A 12,049-nucleotide genomic window follows, 5' to 3' on the forward strand; every position below is an offset into this window, starting at 1 on the left:
GACTATTTGTATTATAAAAACTACACATTATATTGTAAGACATGTGTTTCCTTTATTATTAATGACTTTTAACATTAATAACTGCAGATTTGAAGGCCTATTACAAATGTATACACTTATTAATGACTTGACTATTAATGATTAAACAGCCAGATGGATTTTTCATAACTTGCCAACGCAAACGTTGTTCTAATGAATGGCTTAACTGACCATTAATAAAGCATTAGTTACAACTTAAAAACTTTTTATGAGGCATGGTCACAACAGAAAGCAGCACAGTGAAATTCATAATAATAAACTACAGTGGCTTCGTCCAGTTTTGACTCGTTGGCATTCTCTTAAATGTTAGTACTGTCAAAATGGCATGCTTTTTTGCCCACAGCACATTCACATTTCAAAGTCAACCAAAATTTAAGTAAAAATTTGCTTGGATATACTTATATGAATCCACTGATAGCCATGATTCATTTGGAACAAATTGTTATCAATGCAGAATTAAACATTACCAACCTCCTTCAAGTTTCTATTTTAAACACTTGGTATGTCGTCAGTGTTTACAGAGAAAAGACCCATGACATGCAACAAATGATCTCCTATTCATAAAATAAATAAAAATGATAAGTGGGTATTTACACAATGAACACAAACAACCACGGCTTAACACTAAAAGGCAGTCAAAGTCAAACTTAATTAAGATAAATGAATGGAAATTACATTATACTACCAGCCTTTTGGTTTGATGGACACATGATATCTGAGAAGTGATGTTCATCGGCATGACAACAGTTAGCAACTGAGACTAAATAAAGCAGAGACTTAAGAACTGGCAGTTTAGTAGAGATATGGTGGAAAAGTTTCACCTGCTCCTACAAAAAATGCTTTATGACACTTTATAATGTGGGAATGTGTGTCCCATAAATGTTATATTCAACATTTGTCTCAGATACTGTAGCAATATTCTGACTGAAACAGCAGGTGGTATTTGTACCACCGCAGAGTGCTTTTATAAATCAACTTTAATATGCAAAACGCCTTATTGGTGTTGATGTCAAAGGAAAAAAGCAACGTAAACACATAGGCAGTAAATCTGACCCGCTAGTTAATGAATCAGGAAAGAGTGCCGCAGCGCTTTCAGCCCCCAGCGTCACACTAATCCTGCCAGTGAGTTTTAAGAATGAGGTAAAGCGTCGACGTGGGGAGATGAGAAGATCTGAGTTCTGTGTAATGGCATCGTCGTACCGCTGTGAAATCAATAATGACATCTGTTGGTTTATTCATTCAACACATCTCCCTCTGGATTTCTCTCTCCCTCTCTCTCTCTCTCTCTCTCTCTCTCTCTATCTCTCTCTCTCTCTCTCTGTCTCTCTCTCTCTCTCTCTCTCTCTCTTTCTTCCTAGGAGTCACAGCATGTGACCTCGGGCTACAACACCCAGAGTAAGTTTCCCAGCATCGACACTCACATGCAGGCTCTCTGGTAATTAACACTAGTAAGGCCAGAAAGACAGTACCACCCACAAGATGTGTGGAGAAAAAAAGCAGCTGATGTTCAAATGAATTTAAAATGAACAAATAGTCAGTAAACCTCAGCTTTTATCTTTGTGTTAGACTGCACAAGTAATCATACAAACATGGTTTTACACACACACACACACACACACACATATACACACACACAGCTACTGGTCCGATTGATTGTGGACTATCATGTTTTTGGGGTTTGTGGACACATTTAAATCATGTATTTCCAAGCTCACATGGAAGAAGGGTGAGGAGTACAGACTGGTACAAGCTGGTGATATGGCCAAAATCTCCCATCATGGTTTATGTGTTTTTATACTACAACATCAATATATTTATCAAGATATAGTGGATTTTCCACAAATTCAAGACCAAAGAAAAAACAAACTTGCTGTCTTGTTAGTAACATCCACCTGCTTGGTACAGTAGAGTGGATGACTGGAGTTGCTTGAAGGTCTGTGGCTTGTTGGGGATTAGATCAAAGTCCAAGGCTAATGATAGAGTGTGTAAAGCAGGATAAGGTTAAAAACAAAAAAAAACACACACGTTCTACAACTGACAGAATACTAATGAATGCTTAAAAAGGCTTTGAAGAGTTTGTGTGCACTCTATTCAATAAAAATGGCTGCATCAAATCAAGTCTCAGAACTAATTTACAATCACCTGTACTGATCAAATTAAGCTCTTGGTACAGTCTGATTACATCATTTAAGAAAAAATGGCTCTTACAGTTGGTATGGTACTTAAATACAGTTTGGAAACTTGTGAAAAACATTCAAAAGTTGTTAGCCCCTGGTCACACAAGCTTACAGGCTGGTTTACCATTGAACATGTCATTTCATGTTCATGTCACCTCAAACTAGGCAGCCCCTTGTCGTAGGTTGCCTCCATACCAGCACACAGCAAAGTAGTCACTGTATTGAGCTGTCTTTCCATGCATTGTTTGCACATTATTATTCAAGTCCCAGTAGCTTGAGAATTGGGAAGCAATTTATTGTAACAATCAGCTTTTCCTTTATTTCGTGCTAAATGTTTTGGACTAAGTACTTTTACGAAGTTGAGATGGAGTAAAGAACCAATGTGCTTCCATTACCTCATGGAATTAAAATGAGAATGATTGATTGACACTCTGGCATGCCAAAGGACATCTCCATGGAATTGAATGTTCCACTGGGTGACTTATTACTATTGAGTCATGGCATTAGCAATAGCACACTGTCACATGTAGTGTTTGAATCCATAACTCCTTTCTGTTGGACCTTCCTTGGTTGGTAATCCAAATAAATCCAAATTAAGTCCCAGAAACCACAAACTACATCACCAGTGAGACATTATAAGACTGTTCCAAGGTTGAGTATCGCTCCTCACTAACAGTAAACTGATCTTCAATGTGTAAAATTGGTGGACTGCCCCTTTAAATAACTGGCACATTAAGATCATTCACAACATAGATGCAAAAATGCTATGAATCCAGCAAGGGACCACACAGCTATCTGAAGGTTGACACATTTCTATCATATCATGGTATATGGCATCATATCAGCCTATATTGTACAGTATTCAGTACATATTTATGACTGCCAGTGTTGGTGTCAGATCATCAAAAGCTCCTCTGAAGATGTTGCTCTTTTGTTGACTCTCATCTTGTTTTGCTGTGAGATGTTTGTGATGTTCATAAAGCTAAAATATTTCCCCGCCAGCAAGTTTTTCTTTTCTGACTTTAAAAGAAGAACCAGAATATTTTAACCCACTGAAATGCCTAGTGTTTTCAAAAGTCTATATATTTATCTTGGAAACAAAAATCATCACCTCAAGTTATTGTCAGGCAGAACATCTCTGTTTGAATTTTATTGTAGCAAAACGGATATTTGATTTGTGTTTCTAATCCAAAATTCTATAACCAAAGCAAAGCGAAGACATGCACACACATGCACACACAGACTAATATAATAGCACAAGAGACGAGTGACATGTTTTCCATTCTGACAATAGTAATAAGCATCTACAGTGATATGAGTTTGGCTCCTTGTCAAACACTAATCAACACACGCACACACACAACCAAAGACATATGCAAAACAGTGATGTTTAAATGTCCTCTATTGTGTTGCAGAGCGATGTACTGTGTCAGCTAACAAGCCTGCTGCTAAACCACCGACTGCACCGCAGAAGTCGTGAGTATCTCTGTTTCTCTCTGACATACACACACATACACACACACACACATAAACAGAGAGTCTCTGACCGGCTGCTGCTGTGTTTGCCTCAAGTTAAAATTAAGCTTGACTCTTGGATGAAATTCAGTGCTGGTAGGAGGAAAAAAAGATTGTGTGGATCAGAGCGGGAAAGTGCAGCTACATTAATTTAACGTGAGCCAGGAGCGTATTGCAACATCTCTGGCTGCAGCCCACTCCACTTCACTCACAGAGCTGTACAGCAGGATTCATGGCAGACTGAGATTGGAAAGGCAGAAATCTTGGCGTGTAAATCCACCTCACAAAACTGACTTATTCTCTCTTTGACCATAACAAGCTTAATGATTTTGTTTTACAAAACTGACTGCTCGCTAAACCCCTACACCAAACAGCAACCGTCCAATCATAGCTTTGCAACCGTAACTAAACATGCAAGCCTGTCAAATTTAGGATTTCTCCACATGTTGAGGTGGTGAGGGCTTTAGTAAAAGAGATACTCTGTTATTTGGAGATAGCTTGGAGGTTGTTGACTTTTCCCCAACCTTTCTAAAATCAAAACCACATGAGCAAAAGTGTAAGGAATGGAGTAAACTATGTATTTATCTGCTCTTATGATTAGATAGAAAAGAAAAAACTAAACCGTTAGCCTATTAATAAAAAAAACAAAAGTTGTACTAATAAAACAATTGTAAGTATATATATACTATATCTATATATGTATATATATAATAATAATAATAATAAAATACACTGCGGTTAGCAGTAGTAACGTAAACTAGATCAATAAACTCTGGTCTTACATTTTTCAGCAGGAAACACTGAAAAGTCAGCAGGAGGCAGTAATGTTAGCAATGTTGCTAATTAGCTCTGTAGCTTATTAGCGAGCTAGGTAGAACTACAGTAATAGCATTTGTCCTTGCAAAATTGGCCATTTTGTCTTTGTTTCAAAGGTTACCAAGATTTTTTATTGGCAAATCTGTAACTAACTAGTTCTGTAGGTTATTAGCTAGCTAGGTAGAACTGATAGCATCAGTCTTTTCAGCCTGCAAAATTGGCCATTACTGGTTTTGAAATGACAGCCCAGTTTTTGTCTCCATTTATGTGAATAAAGAACCCTTTGTTTCAAAGGTTACCAAGAATTTTTGTTGGCAAATCTACTGCTGTAAACCTCATACATGTCGTGCGAGAACGGAAAATTTGACAGTAGCCTAGGTTGGGAGGATTTAGTGAGCTGTCAATTATCCATTCTGAATTTCTTAAACACATTTCTTTCTGCATTTGGAGAAGAGCATTTCTGCTCTGTTCACTGTCACACTGCCCCTTAATAATCTGTTCAATATGACAACTCCTTTATTACCTGCTGTATTTCTACACTAATGAAAACTAATTTAAAAAATGGGTGAGAAAATGTGGCAAGCAGAGTGTCAAAAACAAGCAGCTGAAAATGAAAGAGTTGACCGAAAGATGATGCAAAAATCCTGCAAGTTAAGAAAAAGTGAAGGCAATCTTTAGTTAGCAGTAATTCAGCTTGATGGTTGGATTAAAGTTCCAGGTCAGCATGTAAACTCTTCCTTTGGGTATGTAGTTAAATAGTTAATTATATCTCCATTAGGATGATATCTGCTGGAGCTGTAGTGGCTTATTACAGTATTTTGCTTCCAAAGCTGATAAGCCTATTTCTTTGATTACTATTGTATGCCCTGAGGTGTAATTTTTTTCCCATCTTGTACTCAAGCATAAATGCTGCTTTTTCTTAGTGGGGTGAAATAATTGTTATTGGTTAAAAACAACGGCTGGTTTACTGCAGCTATTAGCCTATTCTTTTTTATTGCGATGCTCAACAGCGTAAAATGCTCAGGATAATGAATAGGACTACCTCGTCTTATTCAAGAGTAATTGTGCTGTTGAGGCTAATTGCTATATTCTTTGCTGAATGTTTACAATGTCAGAGCATTACAGGAAAACTCATCCAACAGTAATCCCTCTCAGATAGGCTCTGTAATGGTGCATTAGGAATAAAAGTGAGAATTTGTGGCATTTAAATTTGAGAGAATACAGAGCATACTGCGTAGTACCTTCCTGCTCAAGGAGTTTTATTATGCTCTAATCCAATCGCATGATGTTCAGACAACAGCATGTATGTAACAGAGCGGAAGAAGTGAGTGTTATCCTCCAGTGGAGCCAGCTTTTGAGTTTGCTCGCTCTGCAGTTTGTTTGTCTGACCTCCTTGTAGGAACAGAAACCCAGAGAACTCCTCAGATCTTGCTTTTGTTATCACTGAGATGTCTCCATAGTAGATGATAGATATTGTGTTGAAACACTTCAGAAACAGGGCCTGGTTGAGCACTGTAGATAAAGTAATGGACTAAACTGCTGAGTTTATGGGTTGCTTGGAGTGTAAAGGATACTGTTATAAAAGGCATGATAATAATAACTTAATTTGTATAGCACATTGTATACAAAAAATAGCCTACAGCTCAAAGTGCTTTACAACCAAAGAAATTACATACACCAAGTGCTTCACATTAAAAGGGCCTAAAAGGAGCATAGAGCAATGTTAAAAAAAGAATAAAAAGAAAGACAAAAAAAGGATTAATGTAATATGAAATGGTAAATGAAAATAGCAATCATTTTAAGTGATTTAAGTGAAATTGAGTGGGAATAGTGCATAGTAAAAGTAAATTAAAAAAATTAGTAAATACAATAGTTCAGTAGAAGCTCAGTTGTGCAACAGTGTGAAGATGATTGTCAGAAAAGCTAATACGAAAAAAAAGCTAATAAAAGGCTAAAGTAAAAAGTTAAGTTTTGATTTTAATGACTTGTGATATTTCAAGGAAAGAGATGACAGCTCAGATGGAAACTGTAGATTAGAAGTCAAAATACTGTTTTGTATTGGTAATTTAAATCTAAAGTCACTTTTTTTTAGCCACTAGGGACAACACCAGAAACTGTAAACTCATAACTGACTAAAAAAGTTGAGAGCAGCAAGACTTAGCAAAACAGTAAAATCAGGGGCTGTAAAACCGAAACCATACGCTTTTTAAACGTTTTAAAATATGCTGCGTAGCTTTAAAGGTGCTGTGTGTACAAGTTAGTAGCATCTAGCGGAACAGATGTAGCAGAAATCAAAAACAGTGTTCATAAATGTGTTTTAATTTGTGTGTAATCCCATGAAACTAAGAATCATTGCGTTTTTGTTAGCTACAAGTAACAAACCCCCTTCATATCCCCCCCAGGGAACATTCCCCCCCAGGGAACAGGTCCATGTTTCTGCAGTAGCCCAGAACAAACTAAACAAATACTGGCTCTAGTGAGTGCCTTTCTCATTTTAGGGAGTTTTAGCTTTGGTTCTCCTACATGCTTGGAAGGGCAGGGTGAGGGGAGTGGTACTCAATTGGCTGCAATCTGCAACCTCACCACTAGATGCCACTAACACCTATACACTGGTCCTTTAAGGGAAACTACAGCTTTGGTGATAATTACTTGCGGGTTTTTCTCTACAATTGATACTTTTCACATAACACATTGGTATTTGATCCATAGTCAACATAAAAATATTAATTAGTGCACCTTTAAAATCAGGCATCTTTAAATTAAATGAATTACTAGATTAACTAATTCTTTAATTAACCCATCTGATGGACAGTGTATGTTATCATACTGTAATTTATTCCGGTGTAACTAATTATAATTCTTTTTTTTTAAATAAAAGTCTTCATTTGTGATGGTGTAGTGTGAATGAGACCAGCCAGTGATACTCCACAGTAGTCGCATCTGACCTCTATTCAGCTCCTTTAAGAACTTGTGTGTTGTCTTTATTCAGAAACAACCTCTTGTACACAGCAAGGTGAAAGATTGAGAAAAATAAGCAGAGAAAGAGCAGGGCTGTTTGCATGAGCAGTAATATGCAAACCCTACAGTAAGTCGCATGTCTTTAATAGAAGGTGCTGTGACTGCTTAGCCCTTGAAGATGAAAAATGAGGATACTTTAGAGCACGTTAAGCACATCAGGAAAGAATGCAGGAATGGCCACGATTAAACTCTAAGCAGATTTAAATGAGTCTTGATTGTGCACAAGAACACAAACACTGGCAGGAAACTTGTTCAGCTTGACTTTGTTTAAAGCTCGTCAACAGAGAGACAGATTTACGTGAGAGGTTGCGCGTATCTGAAATTATCTACAGTGGAGTGTTGGGCAATAAGTCATTAGCTGAGCTTAGCTTTAATTTGGCTTTTAGAAAATATTAACCTCCTCCTAAACAAACTTCCGCAAGTAATTTAACTCTGCTTTACTATGAAAAATAAAAAAGGATCTTATGTTATAAAGGCAATTAAGAGCGTCTGCACCTTGTAGAAATGTGATGGCCTGCTTTCTAAGCTCTTCAGTCTGTAACTCATTTATATCTGACTGTGTCTGTCCTCATAGATGCTTATTCTCTCTCACATTTTGCCTTCTTTTCCTCTCTCTGTTTCTCTATTCAGTCTCCATCTCCCCCCTCCTCTGTCACTCCTCTCTTCTCTCCCCCGTCATTATCATCTCCATCTCTCTCGCTATCTCCTTCTCTCCATCTGTCCCTTCTTATGAAATAAAATATGAATCCATTATTCATTCATTCAAACATATCTATCATCGCCGCGTGCCGCACTGTGCGCTTATCTGCAAAGCTTTCCTTATTGTGCTTCAGTTATTCGCCACTCGCACGGTCCCATCTGAAAACACCACAACACTGGGGAGTGTTTTTTAGCGGCGCAAGCACTGACAAGAGTGGTTCGTGAGGCAGTAAAAATCCCTTTAGGGGATTCTCCTGTCATAACAATAGCAGTGCCAGCTTAAAATAACAGTAGTTTGTGTGGAGGGTTTATATAAAGCAATAAAACATGGGAACTTGCCAATGCACAGCACATAAATACTGAATAATTTGTGTGGTAAGGAGCAGGGGATGCTATGAGAGAGGTCATATTATTGACTGTGTCTTGTATATCTTGTTATGCAAGCTCACACAGGTACAGGTACACTCAAACATCACTGAATGTGGCTGAGATTTCTTAGTTTTTTTCACAGTCTGCACATGTTGGAGTTGTGCCTCTAGCAGTGGGAGAACAAACTGAACACAACTAATAGAGCAAACAGAGCAACAAGCAGGTTATTTTTCTAATTGGAAGCCCCCCAAAATTTCCATGTACAATCCTGACTGAGGGACCGATCTCAGGCCGAGCACGTCCTCTTTGTTTCCAAGGAATTCTTGGCTGTAGGTCAGTGCTTGTCAGACAGAAAGTTTCCAGGTGAAAAAACAATCTGGCTTTCCTCTCCGAGCTCTCAAAGCCGAACATCTGGTAGGTTTTTAGTGGCGAAGTACTCCATCCACTGTCCACTTCCTCATTCCCTACCATGAGCCGGTGCTGCTTTTGCTGTGTAATTAATGTCTTTGCCAGAAAGGTTCTTCAAAGGGAATGGCAGATCACAATGTGCCACGTTCAACCTAATACGAGCAGACGGGAGGTCACGGCTGCAATAACACGCCTTTCCTTTTTTGTCTCTGTACAGGATGTTGGAGGATGACCTGAAGATCAGCAGCGATGAGGAAGAGGCCGAACAACAGGTGAGCTCCCTCTGCGGTCTGTCTATGAGTAATCATCCAATCTCTCCGGCTTTTACCCCCCATCTGTCCTTTCAATAATTCATTCAAATACACAGTAATCCTTACTTGTATACAGTCCAGAAATCAGTTTAACCCACTTTCCCAATTCACCCCTCTTCTCATTTGTTCATGATTTCATTATTTAATCAGTGGAAGAGGTAGGAAACATCCCTAATAGGTATTTATTAGGTTGTTTAAATATGAAGTATGGAAAGAATGGAAGGTTATGAAACTCATCTCTAATTATCTGCCTCAAAAAGTGAAAAAATACCCAAACACTAGTCTAGTTTTAAAGCCTTTTTTTTTCTTTATAGCAATGGTAACATTTTATCCACATCTGGTCTCTCTCAGGTAATTTACATGGACGTGTTGTTGTCGTTGTTATGTTTATTAAATGTCGTGTCTAATTAAAGAAAATTAGGAACAAGATACTGTGCAGGAATTGTTTTGTCTTTTTCTGATAAATAGAAAGTTACCAAATCACGACAGCAACTGACTGGGTTTATCAAGAGGGGCTAAAAAAGTACATTAAAACTACATTGAAAGTCTGGCTAAAAAAGGATAAATTGCTACACTGCTGCAAAAATACCTCTCCCACTACCCATAAGGCTCCAGGAACTTCCTTGTATGGCTCAGAGTTTACACCAGCAGATTGAACTGTAAACTCTGTCACAATCAAAGCGATACGTTCCCATAAATTAGCTTTTCTTACAGAGTAATTGTACATGAGCATACCCACTTGGAAAGGGTTTTATAAACTTCACTTTATAAACTCAGCTGGGCTGTAAAAGTGTTTTTGTCCTATTTAGGTTCCTACAGTTTACCTAATGACCAGTGTCACACAAGCCCCAAGCTATGAAAACATTACTTCCAGTTGTGAGTTTTAAAATAACAGCGTTGTTGGTGTTGAAAGGAGCAGATTATTCTTATCCATGCAGTACTTGGAAATGGAAAAGGAACTTCTTCAACTTTAGAAAAAGCAGTTGAGACAACAATCTCACCACAAGGTACCTTTAGTAGCTGTTCTGGAGCGTTTCATCATATCACATGGTCTTCCTCAGCAGATTGAGATGTCCAGTTATGAGATTATAGATGTTCAAATTCACATGTTTTCTGAAAACTTGCTGTAAAATCTGAGTTACTTGATAAGGTGATTAAGATCATGTGATATGATCAAAAAATCCAGAAAAGCTACTAAATGGTCAGAGTTTAGTAAATTTGGCAGTCAAAGCAATTACGAAATGAAACCTGTTAATGTTAAAGCAGAAAACAAGTTACTTATTGTTTCCCTTTTAGTTGCGTAATACGTAATTTAAATACAAATTAAATTCATCAAGTTATAATAGCTTTTTGAAATTGATAAAAGTATCACTTCATCATAATGAAACACTGTACATGTCTATAATTACTCCTGTGGAGAACAAGAAAATATTTGTAAGTTGCTATCTAATTGACAACAAAAACTGGTTTTAACAAATGAATGAATTGATAAATAACTCAAGGATCCATAATTTGGAGCTAAAGCTACCAATAATTTTCTAAATTTGAAAATCGCTCTATTTCAGGTCTGATATTTACAGACTTTGGAGGGATGATGTATCCTGTTGATTTTTATCCAAAGAGGGTGTTTCAACAAGTTCACGTCAGTGTCCATTAACTGAAGAGATCAGGTTTGTCACTCCGGGTCACTCTGTATACAAGCAATGCACTTGTCCTGCTCTTCTTCCCTTGTTTTTTTTTAGTGTGAAAAATTGGCACGGTGGCCCTCTTGCCTCTAATCACTATCATCATGCAGTAATGATGCCAGGGATGAGTTCAAAGCAGTCAGTGGGGGTCGTGCTGCTGCCCCCTCCCCCACCGCGCAGACTCAAATCAGTGCTCATCAAAGAGTCCATGAGATATTTTCTGTTAATGAAAAGATACCAGTTCCTCTTATCCCCCTTTAAACTGGCCTTCTGATTGTATAATTACCATGATGGTAGATATTATAATTATAAATGATGGCAGGTCATTTATAGTGGTTTTAGTTACTATAATTAAGCTGAAAGTAGATCTGATAATTACACATAGTTAGTGTGCATTCAGAACTGTGGCAAGTGGCTTCCTTAATCATGGGTTTTATATATGATTACTTTGAATATTAGAATAAGTAGGCAGGTGGAATTGGGATACAAGGTCTTCTTCTCCTTTGTCTTTCTTACTTTATTTCCGTAAATTTTTTTCTCTTGCCCTTGCTTCCTGTCCATGTGGTATTGACGTTGTTAACGTGGAGTCGGGGGCAACAGCCGACAATGTCTGTAAATTTCTGAAAGCGACTATCTGACATTCACGCCCACTTCACACAACAGAGTGTGTGAAGGTGAGAAAGTACACAGAGTACACCTCTCTGTCTCCAGCTCTTGTTTTCATTCACAGAACTGTTACTGAATGTGAATGTCGTCAAGGAGAGCGTGTCTGAAAGTATTATCATCCCTGTAGTTAAACAGTAATTACATCTCACTCCTCTTTATGATGGCCATCTTTTCACACTTCCTTCCTGAATCTAAGCCTGTTCTGTCCAAACATCAATAACATGCCTACTCACACCTCTAAAACGTATTAATTTGCACATTGTATATCATTTATTTATCTCATATATAAACAAAAATGTAAAATGACAACAAGCAGAGTATAAAACAGGTTATCAATCTAGTTAGT

At 37.7% G+C, this 12,049-nt stretch overlaps 1 protein-coding gene across 1 annotated transcript in view; it reads left to right on the forward strand.

Moving 5' to 3' along the window:
* The window catches only part of aff2 (AF4/FMR2 family, member 2), a 154,108-nt gene that overhangs the window by 94,972 nt on the left and 47,087 nt on the right, over positions 1 to 12,049 (forward strand). Inside the window, exons 7-9 of the mRNA XM_053323996.1 lie at positions 1,398 to 1,434; positions 3,632 to 3,692; positions 9,259 to 9,313. Coding sequence (XP_053179971.1) covers positions 1,398 to 1,434; positions 3,632 to 3,692; positions 9,259 to 9,313 — 153 coding nt within the window. The remainder of the gene's footprint in view (positions 1 to 1,397; positions 1,435 to 3,631; positions 3,693 to 9,258; positions 9,314 to 12,049) is intronic.

This window comes from Scomber japonicus, chromosome 8 (assembly GCF_027409825.1).
Source record: "Scomber japonicus isolate fScoJap1 chromosome 8, fScoJap1.pri, whole genome shotgun sequence".
Taxonomy (NCBI): domain Eukaryota; kingdom Metazoa; phylum Chordata; class Actinopteri; order Scombriformes; family Scombridae; genus Scomber; species Scomber japonicus.